A 21,908-nucleotide genomic window follows, 5' to 3' on the forward strand; every position below is an offset into this window, starting at 1 on the left:
ACAGGATGTTATTGTCCTGGAATAGTTGCTCCTCCGGTATATGACTCGATTACCAGAACCAAGTGCCAATCGAGCAGCTGGATTATTCTGTCTGTGGTCACATCCGTTTTGCACATGTTTGTTTTTGGTTTGAAATACCCCCTCGGTACCGCAAGAGCCTGCATAACTCATTTCTGAGTCAACGGTAGCATCACCCCGTCCCGTCAAGAGACCCAGGGAGGCCTGCCGGGGGGTGAGGCTGAGCCCCGGATCGCGCCACTCTGTGTGGGACACTCTGCTAGGCGTACCTGCGGCGAGCCAGCCAGTGGTGCGTCAGGGTGCTCCTCATCACACCACTGGTGTGGTGGACGTTGGAAGACTTTGAAAGAGGTGCAGGCCCATTGAGCGGGGGGTCTTGGTGCAGGTCCTTGAAGAGGAGTAGGGGGTCTTGGGGCAGGTCCATTAAGTGGAGCAGGGGGACTTGGTGCAGAAGTAGCTTGTCTGGGTGCAGGTCCATGGAGTAGGAGAACTTCGGGGGAGAAACTGTTCTTTTGTTACTGTGAACTTTGGAGCGAAATTCCTCGTCTTTTTAACCGAATATCTTTATTGCTTGATTACAGAATTCCATAAGGAAGACATTTTGTGCTTCATATCTTCTTAGTGTCTAATGGTTATTACATAATAATTATTTGTTGCCTCATTTGAAAGTCATTTTTATTTTGCACTATTATTTACCTATTTTGTCTTATTGCTTTTGAGACTGAAGGCTAATTATGCAACGAATCAACTCATTTACAACACTGCCATCTAGTGGCCGGGGAGGACTTCAACACTGATGGTTCTAGGTCAATGTAGGCCTCCCAAATTTTATTAATAAAACAAAATTGGGCTAACCTAACTTAAAGACAACGATACCGTATGAGATTAGATTAGTGTCAGTAGGTTGTGATTATTCTTGCGCTTTTCATTTAGTCCTCTTTTAGTCTTTTTTTTTATATATATAATTGTCCGCCACATCTGTTGGGTTTTTTAAACTCTATAAAATTAATTTGAATGCCCTCTCTGTAAACAAGCACGAAGAAAGCTACATTTTCCCCATATAATGAAAAATTATAAGTGTTACCAATTATTAGATGAGGCAGTACATCTAAACAGCTATATAGCTTTCAATTATTAGAAAATAGGTCTATTTTATTGCAAAATGTGGGTGTTAGATATATTCAGAATGTGTGCAATTGTTTGCAGAGAACAATAACTGTCAGTTAACTGACCCGCTCATACATGTAACGTACAAAAATACACACAGTAGTACTATTTATTAGTATAGCATATGGAAAAAAAAGGTGACACAGCACATCTATCAAAAGGAGTCAACAAAAGCCTACCCTGACAGACTCTTTGAAATAAATAGTTTTGGAAGGAAAAAAATAACATTGAGATGGTTAGTACATGAACATTCTTTAAAATACACAATAGCCTTCAGAGATGATTAATATCCATTACAAAAATATATTGACAGCTCAAATATTCAGTCGAACATAGCACTTCATGATAGTAGGAATCAAAACAATTTGTGTTTCTGAAAACCAGACGAGATGCCTGAGAACGGGGGTGTGATAGTCCAATGTGTCCAGCATCCCCCAACCCTTTGCAGAAGATTTATTTTGGGGTTTGACAGCGTGTTGCTTAAAAGCACTTCAGGAGGTACAGCGGTACAGAAGACAAACCATCCAACTATCTCGGGGAATTGAACACGGGTCATTTTTTTTTTTATCCCTGAAACAAAATGCACTCCAACAACCCTCATGCCACCTTGCCATCCAACCTTGAAATCAACGCTCTGATGCTTTACACAGACAGAGAGGGTACTTCTCAGAGAGTACTTGACTGCACTTCAAACGGATGACAAACACATAAACACGGCCTCAACTCGCTCCCTCACCCTTCAGTGTCTGGCCTTGAAAGCCAACCACCTGTAACAACCCCCAACCGTCTCTCCACCACCACCAGTTTCCGCAGCGTCGCTCCCCTCTGATTTGCAGTGTTAGTTCAAGTGAACGAACAGTAAAGGGGAATTCACCGCCCCGCCGGCCCGGTGTGTTCCCCTTAACGTGGGGAAGCTGAAATCTGAGCTTTCTTTGGGAGTTTACTCCTTTTGTATCGTTGGCTTTGAGGAGGGAGAGAAAGCCACAGAGAGCTTGGGAGGATTAGAGTTCAGAGGCAGGGGCTTTGTCGCAGAATCCCCCTCAACAAGGAGTACACCGGCGCTACTGTGGTTTCTGTCATGCTGCATCTACGACGCAAACACCATGGTGAGAGGAACCGTGGTTCACTTACCAACCGGTGTCGAAGTGCCCAAATCGGTTGGCAAACGTAACAAAAAACATCTTTAGGGTTTGCCATTATTAATTTTACTCAGGTTGGAAGATGTCGTGGGAACCGTTTCTTTGGGTTTGTTGCGTGTTTTTGGATGTCAAATCCAAAAGGAGCCCAATTAGTTCTTAATGTCTCTCTGATTAGGCCTGATATAAACTCCCTGGGGGTCCACCCTCACTTCCTCCCATCCCCCGCCTTTGTTCCGGAATATTACCACTTTTACTAGAAGATAGTCAACACAGAGGTGTGTGTGTGTGTGTGTGTGTGTGTGTGTGTGTGTGTGTGTGTGTGTGTGTGTGTGTGTGTGTGTGTGTGTGTGTGTTAAATTCGGCCAGTACCACGTCTTATCAGGTTACACTCGGGGGTGAACCGCAGATACTTTATCTCACTCTCCCCATGAGTGAAACTACCTTCTTTTTTTATTTTTTATCTCTGCTGGCTGCACAGAGGAATCTCAACTCTCTTTTTGAAGCAACAAGACAAGATAAGGGCATGCATCCACAACGCGTATGCTTTCTATAGTAACTATGTTTTCTTTTTTTTTACTCTCTTCGATAAAAAAAAAAGGGTTTCAAGTTTAGAAAATATATCATGATTGCTGGAGGTTCTCTGCTGGAACGAGAGCAGAGTACATCTAAAGCCAGAAGAAAGCAGAGAAAGTCGCTGGAATGGATGAAAAAAAAGAATTATTGTCGTTGGACTATCTCGCAGTCCATACATACATTTAACCAATCATCTGCAGTAGTATTTGGGAATTTGATAAGGGAACAGTCAAATACATTAAGTTTATAACGAACAAGTCGGAAGGAGGGGGGGGGGACTTCAAAAATGCTTGGTGATGACCAATACATTTTCTGTTGGCCATTTTGGCTCATAAACTTAAATAAATTATTACACCACAAAAATAAAAAAAAGCATATGACTGGTGTCCTCAGATGGTGTTCCAGCTATTAACAGAATATATACAGTTACACTAGGATTGGGCCTTGTTGTGGTCTTCATTGTGTGGAATCTCTTCCTCTGCATGTTCTCCCAGGCCATTATGCCTAACTGAAATTCCTACTGACCCACAACAAAATACACGGATGTCGTGGGCGGAAGTTCCCACTCTGGCACTGCAGCCCAAGGAGTAAACAAATTTCACAAAAAATATATAATTTCGTACATGATAAACTCCACGTAGTAATTCAGGTAGTCACCTCCCTTAACCTACCATCATCCACACTGATCACAGTCCCAGAATGAACACGGACGCCTCGCAGTGGGAAGCCTTCATCTGCCAACTGGCCACGCCTGTGTTTGAGCGAACAAACTGCCGTCTCCCCAATGCTCTTCTTTATCATTCCTCTGTAGCACTCCACTGCAGTTGTGACAATATTACAACCACCACAGCAGCCAATTGCTTGATTACTGTAATCGCACCGTACACCGTTGCCGTGACTATTATCTGCATACTGTGGTTATCGACTTTCGTACAGCCAAAAACTCAGAGCGCAGACTTTTGGAGTCGATGCTAGAATGCCAGCGTGCGGTCGGTCTCAGCCTGATCTGCTGTCTTGTAGTGCAGCTCTGTCTTGCAACAGCTAGTTAGAGCTCGTCTGCTAAGACAGGTCTTAGTAAAAAAAGAAAGGATTTAGATCCCTTTAAGTCTGTTTGACTCCAAATGATATAAAAACAAAAAGGTCTAGGTTAAAAGTACACAAGTTGCCCTACAAGATGTTTTCCTTTAAACATCCGTCAAGAATATTTATTGAGAGAGAGAGAGAGAGAGAGATGGAGAACGGCTAGAAAGAGAAAGCATTGCTACAGCCTAGCCCGACGGTAGCTGGTCTTAATAAACACTCCACAAACCTACACAAATGTTAAATGTTTACAGGATTAGCATTACCGCAGCCCTCGGTGTATATCAACACTAAAAATGTACAGTGCTTCAGCGTCGCCCCCCCCCCACAAGGCAGATTTCGGAGGTCTAAGTGAGGGGACCTTCTTGAGGTCAGAAGGTGGGTGCCTCGCCTCAGTAGTTCCTCATGTTGAAGAAGCCCACGCTGGTGGGGGACTCCTTCACCGTGACGGTGACCAGGTTGGCCGTGACGTCCGTGACAAACACGTGTTCTATCAGGCTGCGCGTGGGCTTCCACTCCTGGCTGCTCTGGAGCGAGATGGAGAGGTCCTGCTGGCCGCTGCCCGGGAAACACGAGTCCTGGTCCGAGTCCGAGCTGCTGCCCTCCTCCCCCGTGCTCGTGCCGCTCTTGGGCTGCTTGCCGCCGCCGCCGTCTTTGGCGGCGGCGGTCGCGTCCCGTTTACCCTGAACAGTCGTCGCCGCCGCCACCGTTTCCGTTTTCTGCGCGTCCCCCTTGTCCGTCCTGCTCTGGGCCCGGCCGGCGAGCCTCTCCCCTCCGTTGGAGCCCGCCTCGCCCCTCGGCCTCACCTGGGCCGCCCCGGGCTGGCTCTTGCGGGGCAGCGACCCGGCCGGGGAGACGGGGGTCTGGGCGCAGCCGGGCTCCTGCCGCTGCCCGGCCACAGGCTTGCCCCCTGGGGTCGAGGCGTTCCTGAGGCCCTGTGCGGGAACGGTCGCGGCCTCTGGAGCGCTGCTTCCCCCCAGCGGCGGTTTGCGGCCGCTCTGGAGGTTCAGAGGCTGGAGGCTGTTGGCTTGGCCGTTAAACGAGGACGAGGCTTTGCCGGCCTGGAGCCGTTGTAGAGCTGGCGACGCGGGGGCGTCGGGCTTCCTCTGTCTGAGGGGAGAGCCCAGAGGGGGCTGCGCCGAGCCTTGTGGCGCCCGCTTGGGGGCGTTGACGCTCAAAGAGGCCACTCCTTTGGATTTATTCCCGGCCAGAACCGGCACGCCGCTCGCAACGGAGACGGACAGTTTAGCGTCGGCGCTGTTCCTGTTCTGGCCTGATCGGTTCAGGGACGGAGAGGCGGGCTGGGCCGCCCTGCCCGCCAACCCCAGGGGGCTTGTGGGGGTCTGACCGGCCCCGGCTGGACTGAGGGCGCCCCTGTTCGCTCCACCAAGCTGTTCCCTGGGGGAAGCCCTCGGGTAGCCCGGGAAGGAGAAGCCGGCCGGGTGTGCAGGCTTCCTGATGGCGCCCGGCGGCTCTATCGCCATGGGTTCCCTGGAGGCGATCTTGCGGAGGCCCTTGATCGGCTGGAAGGTCCGGAGCTCCGGGGAGGCCTGGGGTTTCCGACCCCGTTTCTTAGGGGGCTCCTGCTTGGCCACGACGATCTGGGCCTTCTTCTGAGGCCCCGGGTGAAGCTCTCGCGTCCGGACGCCGGGGCTCACCTGTTTGGCGCCGTCATCATCGTCATCGTCGTCCTCGGAGGAGGAGGAGGAAGAGGAGGAACACGAGGAGGAGTCCGAGGATGAAGACGAGGAGCCTGAAGAAGAGCTGGACGACTTGGTGGCCTCAGCGTTGATCTCCTGAGGGGAGAGAACGACCGAGATGAGCGTGAGACGGAGATGTTTCTCCTCAAATAACAAGAGAACTTGGGCCTAACATTCACCCATTAATGCACACATTCACACACTCACTGCAGAGTCAACCATGCAAGGAGACATCCAGCTCGTGAGGAGCAGTTACGGTGAGGCGTCTTGCTAAGGGACACCTTGACAATCGGATTGTGTGTAGCAGCTTTGGAGTTGGCCTCCCAGCAAAAAGGCTCTGGGTTCGATCCTAAAGAAAATTTCCTGTATGAATTCAAAATAAGTGGCTTCGGAATGACAGTGTCTGCTCAGAGTCTCCACAGTAAACGCTCGTCAGTTAAACGGCCTCGTTTCCATGCCTGGGTATCACAGGAGATGATATAAACAATTAATTTGTTTTGTTCCATTTACTTACAACAACTTTCCGTGGCCTTCCCCTGGGTCGTTTCCCTTTCTTGCGCATGATCTGCTCCTTCTCCTGCTCTCTGTTGAAACAAAACCAAAACAACCGTCTAAAAATTGTCCGCCCGTCAACTTTTGTTCAAAGCTTGTTGTTCGACGTAATGCATGTTCGTGGCAGCAGGGGAACCCCGGCCTGTCAACTGAGGCCACCGAGCCATCCGTGGAAACTCACTCACTCATTAGCACACCGTCTACTGAGTTTAATCCCGCCGTCAGGGCTGAGAGACTGACAGAGGAGCGGCAAGAGGGGAGAAGTCACAGTGACAATGGGGCCGGATTATGCAGCCTTTAGCATGAGAATACCGGCGAGTGTGTGTGAGCGTGCGGGCCAGTCACGTGCGGCCACTCGGAGAGGCCGGCTGAACGCAATCAATTAGCATCTGCTCAAGTGTTGTCTGGGCCGAGCGTGCCGCGAATGAGTAAACAAAGGAAGGGCTCACTTCTTGTTGAACGCAGCCAGCAGTCGGGGGTCAAGGATGTTTTTCTGAGGCTCCCAGCTGTTGTCCCTGGCGGGGGAAAAAAATAAGTTGGCATTATTATAAAAAGGTCACCCATTTGTTCGAGCACAACAAAAAACAACCACACACAAGTGTTTTGCGTGCGTGTGTGAAAAACAACTAATGTGGCATTAATTAACCCCCCTCCCCACCCGCCCGCTTCCGTCCCAGAAGTCCCTCTAATAATTAATCAGTATTAATTACAGAGGTACACAAGTTGAGGGTGGCGAGGGGAGCTGTTGTTCTACAGGTGTGGAGGTCTGATTACATGCAGTCTCTAGGGGGCCGTGGGTGGCGTCTTCATTTATTATAGAAAACACGGCTTATCATCCTCTCCCCCGATAGACGACTAGGCTCCTTTACCAGTAAAACCACCGCCAATCGGCAGGGATTCAGCGTCGACTATCTCCGCGCTACTTTCAGGGACTTTAACTATTGACGATATAATCAGTGACCTTTTGGAGTTCAGGTGATTTTTCACAATGCTCTGTATGCATGGTGACCATGTTAATCAGGATGCTCTGTCGTTGATTTTCACACACACACACACACACACACACACACACACACACACACACACACACACACACACACACACACACACACACACACACACACAGTAATTGAATACCCCGTTCAGGGGAAAGCTAGCCAGTGTGAAATAGTATCGTGTTTTGTATCACAGCAGCTCAGAGCCGTATCAGTTTAAGAGGACCTCTCTGTCCCAACGGTTGTGAACATTACTTTAAAGTACATTAAAGAGTTAAAGTACATTAAAATACAACTGTTGAAAGTATATATTACACATGTGTGATAGACAACGTTTTTTTTATGGAGTCTCCTGTTTGTGTATGATTTAAGTCATTCTTAAATAATAAGACTCATTTCCCCCCCTCAGATTATCCACCAACCACCTGTTATGTTCTGATAAGTAATTACCAATCACTAATGCATAATTGAACAGCTTTCTCCCCCCACCACACACACACACACGTACAAAGGACGCTTGAAAAGGCCTACACAACTGTTGGTTTGGCAGGCAGAAGCACAGACGGGGTGTGGGTGTGGGTGGGTGGGGGGACTACAACAACAATGTAGGGGTACAAAGAAAGGGCATCTCGGGGGGCGGGGGGAAGCAGGAGAGCAGCTGACCGCGTCGAGACCATCCGAACCAAACAACTTAAGACTTAATTATAGGAGGCAGACCTGAACCACTACATATCTATATACGAGAATTATTTATGTTAACCATCGTCATCATAACAATCGTGGCTTTAATGAAAGTGTTGTTCGGTCACTTTGTTTTTGCCCAATACACTAACCGTGTTAGATCAGGTAAGGTATTAACTAAATATCACAATATCACTTAATCCCACTTAAATAGGCTTTGAGTAGTTCCTGTGGCGGTTTACGATCGACCGTGGAGCAAAACGCAGCCCACGGGTCCAGACTTTGGGTATAAACTTTCAAAGGAAAGGAACAAAAGAAAGTGGGGATGAACCACGGTGGCGCGGTGGGTCCCACGCCATCGCGCTGCACAACGCGTCTTTTTTTATAAAGTAAACCCGCCGCCGTCTGTCTCTCCTCGCTGCGCAAAGTTGTTTTATTCACTGTACGCAACACGCTACTGTTGTTTTCGTTGTTTTGCAACACCACCATCACCACCAGCCTACTACTTACTTGGATGACCATCCCCTCCACTTCACAAGGAACTCCAACTTTCCCTGCGAAATAAAAACATACAATAAGAATAGAAAGACACAATAAGCAACCAATAAACCACATCAGATGTGTTCAAACATCATCTGACCTTCTTCAGCCGCTTGTTCAGGATGCACTCGGCGTCGTAGACCTGCTCCCCGACGGCGCTGAGCTCTTCCATGTTTGTCTTCACTCTCTTCACTACACCAAAGTGTTCTTCATTGTCAGGAGGAGGACGGAGAGGCGGGTCGACCCGGGGTGGCAATTCGGTGAGGTTTGTCCCTGAACGGCTGCCGTCGTCCCTGTTTTTTCGCTTCTCAAATACATCAAGTTGTGTCTTGGAGGGGTAATTAATATTTATGGAGGAAGATAAGGCATCCATTGTTCGATGGGTAAGAATAAAGTTCAATATTCCACCCAGCGATTTTCAGGCCTACATTTTTTATGAATGTTAATTCCATTTTTAAATGATTAAACAAGAAAGCAAACCACAATTAAAAACTTAACTTGATTTATTTATTCTTTAAAAATGTATGTTCAGGAACAGATACATTGCATACACATACAACACAAGCTCGATTTTCAATTGATGGATAATAAAAAAAGAAAGCCAACCACAATAATAAAATTAAGTTTATTAATTCATTCTTTAAAAAGATGTTCTTTAAACAGGAACAGACAATTGCATACACAGAACACACAGGAGCAGTTTAATTCGATGTTTCAACAGCCAGACGAGACAGCGCCCTTCATCAGCACTGCGCGTGACCCAGCCGGCAATTAAACACGCGTGCCCTTGCGACAGCAATTAAAGGGGTGATATCATGCTTTATAAACTTTTCACTTTGCGTAAGACTGTTATATGACGTATGTATACATACATGTTTTACTTCTGCTAAACTAAAACAATCTGAGCGCGAGCCAGGGGGAGGATTCGCGCCCCCCAAAGGAACGCACCTCAATAAGAATCGTGAAACAGCTAGTTTTTGAAAGACGCTGAAATTGGTTTTGCAGAAATTAACAGTGTGAGAATAATAAGGTGCATTTCTAACATACAGGTATGTAAACCTATTTTGGTAGTAGGCTACACCCCCCCCCCCCCCCAATGCATTTATTAACCCTAAAAAAAGCATTATATGGGATCTTCAGGCGAGGCCTCCTCAGTCTCAGCATGTGGAGGGTGATGAACTGTGAGGAAGGCTCAGAATGTGGTGGCATTTGTGTTTTCCATGTACAAATCGAGGCCGTTCGATCTGAAATAGACATAAATATGCATGGATATGAAATATAGCCTACATAAATTTCTTCAATTCGCCACATCCATTTGGAAGCATGTGTGTCTTTTGAATTGAATGTTAGTTATTGTGTTGGTAGTAATGAATTTAATTAGAAATTATTTTTAATTTTTGGTAGAAATGGTCATGCCAAAGCGTTTGTCATGATGTGAGATGTGGCAAAGCAAAGTTGAGTTTTTTTGACGTTGGTTTTTTGAATTTTACAGTTCTCCAAATAACTTGTAGGGTCTCAAAATGGCGGAATAACGGTTACAGCTAACGATTATAAACTCGCGAAGAGCTCGAAGCACAAGGCTCGACTAAAAACAGAGCTAAAGTACATCTCGGCTACATTACGATATTGTCCCGGTACTGATGCTAAACTAAAGTGAAATATAAATTCAAATTAAAACATTTGAGGTGTGGAATAAGCAGGGATTTAACTTATGTCTGACTATCTGTTGGAGGTCGACCACTTACCCTCGGTCTTCATTCCTGCTCTTGTAGACTTTAACCGACACCAGGATGATGAAGACAACGGCCAGGAACCCGACCACCGCCGCCAGACCGGTTACCGCCATCTCCATGGTACTCATCACCCCAGGGTTATCTGACGGTCATAAACACTGAATTAAACACTGAATAGGAACAAAGGGAATATAATAAAAGTGTAATTCTTAATTTAAGGTATTCTTTCCAACCAAAATGGTCATATTGATCTGTCTACCCTAATAATTTGTAAAGATAATTCTGTTATCTATTCTTTGGTTTTCCTAAGAACAATTTCAGGTAGTACTTGTCTTTCATGGCTCCCAACTGAAAAAGTTTCCCGTTCCCTGACCTAAACAACACAACAATGCTTGTAAGAATGTTCTAGACACAAGGCCATTCTATCCAAACAAGAAACAGAGATATGGTGCCAGGTCAGCCTATATAGGCCTAGAATTAAGAGCACTGTGTTCACTCTAGTTAAACATACATTTATTTACATCCTCGATCATACTCTGCTAACAACCCCGTAAATAGACCAACAACTCAACGCGGACGTCAGAACGTCACATTTACTGTTCCCTCGTGGTACTTTAAAACTCTTCAAAGGAACAAAGCGCGGTTGTCTTTGAGCACAACGCCCTTGGTACTGCAACTCCCCCCCCCCTCTCTAACCTACATTACCACCGCATCCCTTCCCGCGGTATCTTTCAGACGCATGCCGACTTAAGCAATGATGGATGAACGGTGGGGCAATGAAGGAGCAGCTGTTGCGCTGACACACTTCGGCGGGCCGCTGGGAGGAGCGGCGCTCGTGTAAGTTGTCAGCTCACCCTCGCCCGCAGAGGAGACCAGCATGTGTTGGGTCGCGTTCAGGTGGCCGTTGTTGACCTCGGGTCGGATCCCCAGGATGTGGCACATCAGGGGGTAGATGTGCACCGTCTCGAAGGGCCCCACCTTCAGGTTCTTCCGGAAGACTGGACCCACGGCCCGGAAGAAGGGCTTCATGTCCAGGTTGTGGTTGTCGAAGCCGTGCTCTCCCTTGTTGGCCTGCACTGGGAAGAACTGGAGGAGAGACAGGACGGGGCAAATGGTAAGTGGACTGCATTTATACAGTGCTTTCTAACCATTGGCGGCTCAAAGCGCATTACAACATTGGCTAACATTCACATTTATGCACGCTTTCACACATTCACACACCGAAGGCGGTGACAGCAAGCTTGTCGGGAGCAGTTAGGGTGAGGCGTCTAAACAGGGACACCACGACACTTAGCTGGGGATCGAACTAGCAACCTTGTAGTTACCAGCCAACCCGCTGTTCCTCCTGAGCCACATGCCGCCCCAGTAGTGGGGACTAGGACTGTGTCACAGTTTCATCCGCTGTCTGGATGCACTATATTTCACTTTTGGATAATCAAGTGGGCATTAAGAGGCAGCAGGCCATCAGTGGTCAAACGGCGCAGCGCTCCACTTCAGACAGCAGGGAGCGCTGTTGGCCTACTCAAAGTATTACAGTGGCACATTCGGTCGCTATTGTATAACATGCCACCTTGAAACCCGTTATCAGCCATCAACCGCCAGCAAGCCCCGTTTTAAAAAATGCTGTTCTGGTATTATAATTTGTTTTATGGACATGCTATTCAACCTTTCAGTGCACTTCTCGGTGAATCAGTGGTTAATGTGTAGTAACGTAACAAGGAATCTTATCAATGTACACAGGTGGATCCCGATAGCATCTTAATCTCATAATCTCGTAAGAGCGGTTGATTAACATCGCACGTTACGCAACTCCTGCTGTCACAAGGTTGTCCCGGTGTCTCTGGTTTAAACCGAGGGGCTTTAAACTAAGAGGCCCTATCAGCTATAGGAGATAACCCAGGAGATACCGGAGAGATACAGTAGATAGCGTGCTAGCGTCCCGGCTAGCAGCGGCTTAAGAGTAGATTCTCTCTGCTTAGCCCACTTCATCACCAAGCCATGTAAGGGGAGCCCCCTGCTTTATTTAGCCGCGGCGGCGAGGAGTTCACTGATCATTTCCTGTAATCTACTGTTCCCTCTGTTCTGATTCGACGGCTCACGGCGTCGAGTGATGCGGTAGCTTTTCGGTTGAAGTAGACGAGTTTAGCAAGCCAAATGTATATGCTAATTTCTTGCTTCTTTTTCTGGGGGAGAGAGGGTGGGGGGAGAGGGGGGTGTACGGGTCCCCATAGAACTCCATCGAGCGACTGAGAGCATGTCATCAGCTAGGGCTGGGATAATCCCGGAGGAATGTGCAAATGCACTTGATTAAAACTGTAATGCGCCCGGATTATCATTTAACTCCTTGTTGCAGTCTCATCACTTTTAATTTTTTCGCAGTTTTTCCTAGAGTAAAAAAAATCAACCGACTGACTGGCTCGGTGAAGGCAATTTCTATGCTTATCTTTTCAATGCAACAGACGCGTAGATTTAAGAAAAATTGTATTTGCCTCATAATCAAATTTGAGGCTTACCTAACTGGCTTGCGAGTATATTTTTATGGTAGATTAACTGTCAATCAATATCCTGCATTCCATTGTGTTTCAAAACGCACCCATTATCTCTATGGGCCTGACACACATCTCTGTGTCTTCTCATGAACTGCCCAAATCGTATCATGGCTGCCTCCTAGGGCGGTATGATTCACCTACCAGGTGAATGATGTGTTGGTGAATTCTCTGAACCTCACCTTCCCCGCCCCCCCTCTCACTACAGTTGAATCCCCCCCGCCCCGTCCACCCCTTCCCCATCACCACCATCAAACAGCCCTCTCACCCCGTTGAGGAGGTAGCCCTGGTCAGCCCACAGTACGATGGGCAGGATCCTCTCGTGGTTGGAGAAGTGCATCCGTGCGGGCATCTCCTCCTTCTTGTAGACGTTGAGGTGCGGGTGTGCGCCCTTCAGCGCGTTGTACACCTTGTCCAGCATGCCGGGCTTCGGCAACAGCATGCCTGAGGGCCCGTAGTCCAACAGCTGGAAGGCCAAGTCCTTGTAGGAGAAGCCCGGGATGTTGGACAGTATGATCTGTTTGATCTCGCTCTTCTTGAACAACTGGGTCATGCCGTGGTCGGCGGTGATGATCACGTTCAGGCGGTCGCTGAGGCCGTGGCGCTCGGCGGACGCCCGCAGGTAGCCCACCGCGCGGTCCACCTGCGCCACCATGGTCTTCCTCTGGGGCGAGTCGGGCCCGAACTTGTGGCCCACGCCGTCGGGCTCGCCGAAGTACAGCGATACGAAGTCCAGGTCGTCGGGGCCGAACCAGCCCATCACCTTGTCGATGTTGACCCGCCAGGCGGTCTCGTTGCCGTAGTTGTAGAAGCGTGGCTCCACCTCCCTCACCATGGCAACCTCTCCCTGGTAACTGGCTGCTGTGCCCGGGAAGTGGAGGGAGCCAGCTTTCAGGCCCTGCGAGGCAAGCCAGATGAGATGTGACACGCGCTCGCGTGCGTGTGCAGACACACACACTCGTCGACGCTCTCACAGAGACACTAGCAGACACACACACACACTCGTAGACCCGCTCACACACGCAGACAAACACACACAGACACTAGCAGACAATAGCAGACACACACACACACACACTCGTAGACCCGCTCACACACACAGACAAACACACACAGACACTAGCAGACAATAGCAGACACACACACACACACACACACTCGTAGACACGCTCACACACGCAGACAAGCAGACGAACACAGACACTAGCATAGACACACACACTATCAGCCACACACACACACACACCCCTCCATATTCCAATAGGTGGGCCAACGTGCATGCAAAACAAGAGCTACTGGACGTGCACCTGCAGCCGGTCTGAGTGTAGTGTATCATGTAGTGTACGCTACTGTGAGCCCATTGTAATTCTACAGACAGCGGCCCAGCCATGCGTTCGCCAGCAGCCCAGAACCGTGTCTTATCTCTGTGATAAAAAGGGGACAGCGGTTCAAGGAACAGACCTGTCTCTGGGCTGTGATCCAGATGGGCAAGGAGCCGTTGTCCCACCAACCGTCCACAAACTGGGTTGGGTAGTAGCCCTTCTTCTCGGAGGTGGAGGTGTTGAACCACATGTTGTGGATCACCCCATGGTTCTCGATGTAGAGCCCTGGAGGGGGGGGGGGGGGGGAAGAGAGAGCGAGAGAGAGAGAGAGAGAGAGAGAGAGAGAGAGAGAGAGAGAGAGAGAGAGAGAGAGAGAGAGAGAGAGAGAGAGAGAGAGAGAGAGAGAGAGAGAGAGAGAGAGAGAGAGAGAGAGAGAGAGAGAGAGAGAGAGAGAGAGAGAGAGAGAGAGAGTGAGAGAGAGAGAGAGGTTTAGTCACGGGATGACTGGCGGTCAAGTTCTTAAGAACAACAATGGAGATTAGGAGGAATATGATTTCAAGGACGTTTTTTAAATTCCCTTTTATTTTTTAAAGTGGCTGATGGTGATTTTCAAGTCCAAGTAAGGAGACGAACGGGGTTTGTTCTTTGGACACCACGAGAATAATCGTCTTAGTGGAGGGGGGATGAGTGTGGACCATGGGATTTTCAATTACAAACTAATTCGCTTTTCCTGAGGCTTCTTCCCGTCCAGAAGTGGGAACAAGCCTTTACATCAAGCTGGCTTGCCTTGATCAAGTAGCGCTTAATGTAAGGTAGCCATACATGTCCCCCTGCACTCCATATGAACCAAGTATGAATACTAGAGCTGTCAAGCGATTAAAATATTTAATCGTGATTAATCGCATTAATGTCATAGTTACCTCACGATTAAAGGGACTCTCACCTTTGTTGCATTTGAGAATTACAGCACATTCAAATCATCCCGCCTTCCTCAAATGCCCCACCCCCTAAGCGTTATTTTAAAACTAAGCGTTATTTTACAAAAGTACAAAAGTTCTAGACTCCCATGGGTTGTGTTTAGACTCCCATGAGTTGTGTTTAGACTCCCAGGGGTCATAATATCTACCAGGTTCTAGTAAACAAGAAATTTAGCAGGTGGCTCACTGTAATTTTATGGGCTTCGTGTGATACCGTTTTGAGGCCCTATGTTGAAGGACAGTGGTCCCACTGAGTATAAGAAAGGTGTATGAGCATTACAAACAGAGTAGCGGGACAACGTAGCGTCTGAGGCCGAAATGGGTCCACTAATCGGACTGAATGGTGCGGTTGTTTGCCAACGGTCTGGAGGTCTTCCTGGAGCTCCAGATTAGCGGGACAACGTTGCGTCTGAGTCCGAAATGGGTCCCGTAATCGGACTGAGTGGTGCGGTTGGGTGCCAACGGTCTGGAGGTCTTCCTGGAGCTCCAGAGTAGCGGGACAACGTTGCGTCCGAGTCCGAAATGGGTCCCGTAATCGGACTGAGTGGTGCGGTTGGGTGCCAATGGTCTGGAGGTCTTCCTGGAGCTCCAGAGTAGCGGGACAACTTCGCGTCTGAGTCCGAAACGGGTCCCCCAATCGGACTGAGTGGTGCGGTTGGTTGCCAACGGTCTGGAGGTCCTGAGAATCATCCAGGGGAGCGGGACCACTTGGCTTCTGAGGCCGAATCGGGTCCCCTTGTCGGACTGAATGGTGCAGTTGGTGGCCAACAGTCTGGAGGTCTTCCTGAGGCTCCAGAGGAGGGTAACTCTGTGAGTCTGAGTCCGAGATGAGTCCCCTAATCGGACTGAATGGTGCAGTTGGTGGCCAACAGTCTGGAGGTCTTCCTGAGGCTCCAGAGGAGGGTAACTCTGTGAGTCCGAGTCCGAGATGAGTCCCCTAATCGGACTGAATGGTGCAGTTGGTGGCCAACAGTCTGGAGGTCTTCCTGAGGCTCCAGAGGAGGGTAACTCTGTGAGTCCGAGTCCGAGATGAGTCCCCTAATCGGACTGAATGGTGCAGTTGGTGGCCAACAGTCTGGAGGTCTTCCTGAGGCTCCAGAGGAGGGTAACTCTGTGAGTCTGAGTCCGAGATGAGTCCCCTAATCGGACTGAATGGTGCAGTTTCAGTACGCCGTGGACCACTTTGGTCTGCCATCGTCAGTCGCTACGGTCGCTACTCGCTACTGTCTGCCGTGGAATCAAAACAAACCCTCTAGTTGAGGACGCGCCTTGATGACGCGGGCCCGAATGCGCCACAAGAAGCAGACGGAAAACCTTATATATCCATGCAGCAAACAGACAGGTCTATCGGCCAATAAGGTGCTTCGGTCCGAATAATTTTATTGGTTGAAGTTTTCACTAAATATTATGAGAGTGAAATAATTGTTTGTTTTTACTCCTGGTGGGTCTGTCTTGCATATTAGAGTGTTATTACCTTATTAATACCAATTTAACCTTATCCAAAAAAAGTGTAAAAATGCAACAAAGGTGAGAGTCCCTTTAATTGCAAATTCTTTTTCTATGCTAAATATCCCTTGATTTCTTTGTCCCATAATTCTTCTCATTTTAATTCTCTTATCAACATGGTGAAGTGCATCGGCTTGCCTTGTGCAAATGATTTTTTATTGATAACAACATTGGCATATACTGATCAAAACAGGACGATACAAAAAAAGAGCCTATAGTGCAATTAAACGACTGCTTTGAACAAATGTCATTTGAACATAGCAGTCAGGCTACTGCTTCTTTGTTTTGAGCCAAAGAAAAAAAAGAAAAAAGTTATTTTTTTTAAATAAAAGAATTGCGTTAATCGCGTGAGAACATTTTTAACGCTGTTAAAATTGGTTTGCGTTAACGCCGTTAATAACGCGTTTAACTGACAGCTCTAATGAATACACAACGGAATAGTGTCCATGGCTGGAGCATGGCCTCGTTAGGTATGCTGCCGCTCTTAAACAACCCCGGATGAAACCGACGAGACGACACAATAACGTAGCAATTAACGGCAAGTGCTTGGCACTTGTCCCTATGAACTTCCTTACTGTACCCACAGCGATGAATAGTTTCTCCATCTTCTGACGAATGTGATTATTGTAAGTCGCTATGGATAAGAGCGTCTGCTATGTGTACATTTAAATGTGCAGCAAGCAGAATTTAAAGTTTGCTTTAAACTTTGTGAAAACAAAGTTTTCACAATGTGTTACGTGCATTTTAGTCTGCTTGCAAGGCTGCATTCGATGCTACGTTTGAGACTGCGTGTGAGGCTGCGTGTGAGGCTGCATGTGAGGCTGCATGTGAGGCCGGAGGTACCCACCTGTCAGCAGTGTGAAGTGTGTGGGGCTGGTGATGGTCAGGTATGGCGGCGTGACGTACTGCGCCTTGACGCCATCCCGGGCCATGGCGTCCAGGTTCGGCGTGTCCACGTCGCGGTCGTAGTCCCAGCGGAAGCCGTCGAAGGAGATGAGCAGCACCTTCTGTCGTGGCGATGGGGAGCGGTCCTCCGCCAGCGGGGCGGCAAGGGCCAGCGCGGTCAGGGCGATGCACGGCAGGGCGAGCGACAGCAGCATGTCTCGGCGTGGCGGACGTCTCAGCAAAAATAACATGGTTGTGAAAGGTGTTATCAAGGTGTATGTATTGAATAATTTAGACCCGCCAGGCCCCGCCTTTCTCTCTCTCTCTCTCTCTCTCTCTCTCTCTCTCTCTCTCTCTCTCTCTCTCTCTCTCTCTCTCTCTGTCTCTGTCTCTGTCTCTCTATCTCTCTCTCTCTCTCTCTCTCTCTCTCTCTCTCTCTCTCTCATTCTCTCTCTCTCTCTCTCTCTGTCTCAGCGGTGGTGAACGGACCTCGGAGCATAGTTGAGTGTTATCTTATCTCACTGGCACGTTCTGCAAATTTCTACCTATGTGTTTATGTACATGGTTCGTGTTCATGGTTCTGTGATTCGCCATGACTGGCAGGTTTGGATTAATCTAGTGTTTGAGTGTGTATGTGTCGGTGGATATGTATCTGTGCGTCAATTTGTCTGTCTGTTATCTTTATGTGTTGGTGTGTCTGTGTGTAGATATGTACAGTATATCTCCCGGTCTGCGGGCATGTCTGTCCACCTGTCCGTTAGCTAGAAGGTCGCATGAATCATTGACGGAGGAATACAGCTCTCGCCGCACACATCACCTTGAGCTGGCACACCACTCTATCGATCCGATGCGTGTGGGACCCGGGGAAAATTAGACCCCTAAGTCCCTTCATTTGGGATTACCGGGCCACGCGGGGACGCCCTAATGGACATATTCATTTTAATAACTCTGACGTACCTTTTTACCCTCGGGGCGATCCGCTAAACATTCCCTGGCATCTGCATTGATTTAAATCAATTTATTTAGCCACGGCCAATAGCTGGGGCCGGTGGAGATGAAGCGAGGCGACCCCTTATCTTTGATCATGTTTCCATTTTCACCTCTCCACCTGACAGAGGATTCGCCTCGAATGCACGAGTCTTTATCGAGTGTTCAGCCATCACATTTCTTGAGAAACCTCTGCTTCAGCTCAGCTCTTTCATGCGTGTGTGCGTGCATGTATGTGTGTGCCTATAGGCGTTTGTGGGCGAATAGGTGTGTGTGTGCGTGTATAGGCTTGTGTGTGAGCGCATATAGGGTGTGTGTGTGTGTGTGTGTGTGTGTCCTTGGCAGTTCAAGGGAGAAGTTTAATCTGCGTGGAGATAAGTGGTAATATTCACCGGCTTTCATTTACTTTATACATATTCATGAGAGACCGGTCTTGTGTTAGCATTGGGGATGCGTGGACCGTCAGCAGAATTTTGGAGTGTTTTGGACGGTCGGTACCACAGGGAGGTCTCAGATCTCAGCTGTGAGAACTCGAACACACACACACACACACGCGCACACACGGAGAAGACACAGAAACTGAGGACAAGGAAAACTTAAGGTGACCCCCTCACTCAATTCTGCAGAACTATTATCTTGAGGAAGAGAAACAAAATGGTGTCTTCCCTGCCTCCCCAACTGTACTTTATCCAATCTACTTTGGCACAAAGACTACCCTGTCATGACAATCTAGGCTCCAGGTTAGGGTGCAGGAAAGGCCCAGATGATTTCCGGGTTTTCGGTCTACCTGTAGGCAACCTTGACCACGATACAGCCCAACTGCTCATTAGTGACTCATATCTTATAGCGTATGATAAGATACGACAATAATTGACCATTGAATGTTTTTTATAGCAGACGCTTATCTTAAGCGACAACTATTTGTCAACTTAAGCAAACTTTCTCTCCCACAAACAGACATACGCAGGCCCAAGCAGACGATTAGGGGGCTTTAAATTACTTTATCTGTATCGAGAAATTCAAAAACACACAAAGCAGTTTCGAGACAAATGCATATTTGACCGCATGCATACAAGTAAAACTTGAAGCGGACCCACGTCATTTGTAAAGCATTACGCTACATGTGCGCTGTATGCATATATCGTCACCCGTTTTTCATCTGTCTTTGAACCCCTTCTTACCGCTGCCGCCCACGCACACATCAACTTGATCAGCTCCCACTTACGCCAGGAGAGATTATTTAGAGATTATTAGATCACTCAAATCGAGTTTATAGCTCAACCCTCTCACGAATAATCAGTGACCTTATTAAGGCTGATGCGGCGGACAGTGTGGAGCTCCATGACTCTGTGTTAAGCCTCGAGCCTCCCCTGGGTGCTGCCTGCTATTGTTTGGACAGGATTTCTGGGCTATTTTTCCAAGCGTGCCACACCTGGACACTGATAAATTAGGGTGAAAAAAAGTAAACAGTTAGTTTAGGGAAACGGGGCCACTTTAGGTTCCAGAATTCCAATCTAATCTGTTCGCACTCTCTGTAAACATACAATTACTGTATGTAAACCGAAAGCACGTCACTAACAAAATGGAAAAATTGGTGTCTGGCGATGAGCCCATCAGAGGCCGTGGTTAGCCTCAGCGTTAAAGGTGCATGGCTCACTGCATGGCTCACATTAAGTGTTTTAAACCGAACAATTAGCGTTTGTTTAATTTTAATTGTAACTACAGTTTTTGCGCACGCAATGCACACGCTCAACCTCTAGTAGTAATCAAACCCATTGCAATAATGTGGAAACACCAGTCGATAATGTAACACATTTCTGAGCGCACAATATAATAACATATTGCCTATAATTTTACAACGTATACAATTCGTTCACCACAAATTACTCTTAAAAGCAGTGCCAACATTTCAATATTTTTTAACCATTCAGCGAACAAAAGGCAACAGGCTGATTATCATTTAGGGGGCCACTCAATGACATGCAGAAGCGTCATCAACATGCCCACTGAAGTGGTGTGAGTAATACCGACTTTCTACTCCTCATTCACATATATGGTAATTTACAATTCCTACGGAGAAAATGTTTTATTCAGGAGATTTTCAGGGTACAAATGTCAGGATATGTTGTTCACATACGGTCCATCAGGAGAATATCAGGATTTACAGGTGTGTCTGAAAGCAGCTAGAGTGTGAGCATTTGATTACATTATGAAATACGTCAATTTATGGTAACAGAGGTAATTGTTCAATGGAAAGTGTAGTATACTATGAATGCAAATCAATTATTAAATAGCTTTTATTGTTTTTTATGGCTGAAAAGTGCATTGACATTTTAAAATGCAAGGCAAATACTATTGGTTAGTTGAAAATAATAATAAAGTTCCGTTCATTCATCTCCTCATTGCACTCTTTCTCCCTGACATTCTCGTTCACACACGCAGGGCCGGAGCTAGGCATATGCGAACTAGGCATTTGTCACCCAGGGCATATGCTAGGCATATGCGAACTAGGCATTTGTCACCCAGGGTGACAAATGCGTTGGGGGCGACAAAAGCGTTGGGGGCGCACCCTGGTGGCGGCCTTAATGAATTAATGAATTTTAATGAAAAAAGCGAAATAAAAAATGCTGTCCATACACGTCTCGAAATGGAACGGCGAATGGGGGGAACGGGAGAACAACAGCTATTGAATTGTTATTGAAGCCATCACTGAAGCTCGCTGAAGCTGCGTAACGTTTGTAACGCAGCAAACGATGCGATTAATATGAAATGCGGTTATAGTTGAGATAGGCTACGTGACATGTTTTCGTTCTGTTTTATAGGGACACTGTCTCTTTAAGATGAAGTGACTTATGTGTTGATATGCCAGTCGTTGCGATGTTTGAATTGAACGTTTTTTATAGCTATGACAAAATGAACGACCCGCCGTTGCTTGTCGAGGAGAGAAATTGTCTCTTCCCTTCTTTTATCAAAATTTCTACAGTCTATAGACGGAACGTGTTACCTGGGAGAGTTGGTCGACGGCGGGGCCGTTATGTTTAAAAACCTAACGACTTACCTGGGCGAGTGTGTCGCTGCGGTGTGTGCGTGTGTCCTTACCTGGGCCCGTGTGTCTGGGGAGCAGTTATGTTTAAAGACATAACGTCTTACCTGGGCAAGTGTCACTGCAGTGTGTGCACGTGTGTGCGTGTTCTTACCTGCGCGTGTGTCGATGGCGGAGCCATTATGTTTAAAAACGTAACGTCTTGGCTCGGTGAGGGTGTCGCTGCCTTTGTCTTGTCGTACGGTGTGTGCGCATGCGTGCGTGCGCGTGCGTGCGTGCGCGTGTGTGCGCTCCCATGTATGCAACGCTGCCTTTGTCTTGACGTGCGGTCTGTGCGTGTGTGTGTTTGTGTGTGTGCATGTGCGTCTCCATGTATGTTCGTGCGCATGTTCCTGTGTGTGCGGTCACTGCAGTGTGTGTATGCGGTGTATGTATGCGTTCGCGCGTGCTGTGTGTGTTTGAGC

General features: G+C 47.8%; 2 protein-coding genes across 2 annotated transcripts; both read right to left on the reverse strand.

The window, feature by feature from the left end:
* Positions 1-1,263: 1,263 nt before the first annotated feature.
* On the reverse strand, positions 1,264-8,669 carry cbx2 (chromobox homolog 2 (Drosophila Pc class)). The gene is made up of 5 exons (XM_030345423.1): positions 8,546-8,669; positions 8,416-8,459; positions 6,679-6,744; positions 6,192-6,261; positions 1,264-5,773 (listed from the first exon to the last, which is right to left on the reverse strand). Exons 1-5 carry the CDS (start codon positions 8,615-8,617, stop codon positions 4,370-4,372), a joined length of 1,656 nt encoding a protein of 551 aa, XP_030201283.1. The 5' UTR covers positions 8,618-8,669; the 3' UTR covers positions 1,264-4,369.
* A 261-nt stretch (positions 8,670-8,930) lies between these two features.
* On the reverse strand, positions 8,931-17,743 carry LOC115557385 (ectonucleotide pyrophosphatase/phosphodiesterase family member 7). The gene is made up of 6 exons (XM_030375154.1): positions 17,377-17,743; positions 14,186-14,331; positions 12,993-13,622; positions 11,033-11,264; positions 10,191-10,320; positions 8,931-9,689 (listed from the first exon to the last, which is right to left on the reverse strand). The coding sequence occupies exons 1-6, from the start codon at positions 17,663-17,665 to the stop codon at positions 9,638-9,640; spliced, it is 1,479 nt and encodes a 492-aa protein (XP_030231014.1). The 5' UTR covers positions 17,666-17,743; the 3' UTR covers positions 8,931-9,637.
* Positions 17,744-21,908: the final 4,165 nt, after the last annotated feature.

The sequence above is a fragment of the Gadus morhua genome, chromosome 2 (assembly GCF_902167405.1).
Source record: "Gadus morhua chromosome 2, gadMor3.0, whole genome shotgun sequence".
Lineage (NCBI taxonomy): Eukaryota > Metazoa > Chordata > Actinopteri > Gadiformes > Gadidae > Gadus > Gadus morhua.

Bases quoted from the DNA above. Each gene is read 5' to 3' on its own strand.
- cbx2 (XM_030345423.1), bottom strand. From the start codon at position 8,617: ATGGAAGAGCTCAGCGCCGTCGGGGAGCAGGTCTACGACGCCGAGTGC. The intron at 8,460-8,545 runs GTCAGATGATGT...TTTATTTCGCAG, and splicing joins TGAACAAGCGGCTGAAGAAG to GGAAAGTTGGAGTTCCTTGT. The intron at 6,745-8,415 runs GTAAGTAGTAGG...TTCCCCCGCCAG, and splicing joins TGGAGGGGATGGTCATCCAA to GGACAACAGCTGGGAGCCTC.
- LOC115557385 (XM_030375154.1), bottom strand. From the start codon at position 17,665: ATGTTATTTTTGCTGAGACGTCCGCCACGCCGAGACATGCTGCTGTCG. The intron at 14,332-17,376 runs GTGGGTACCTCC...CCCCCCCTCCAG, and splicing joins ACACTTCACACTGCTGACAG to GGCTCTACATCGAGAACCAT. The intron at 11,265-12,992 runs GTGAGAGGGCTG...TCTCTCCTCCAG, and splicing joins AGGGCTACCTCCTCAACGGG to TTCTTCCCAGTGCAGGCCAA.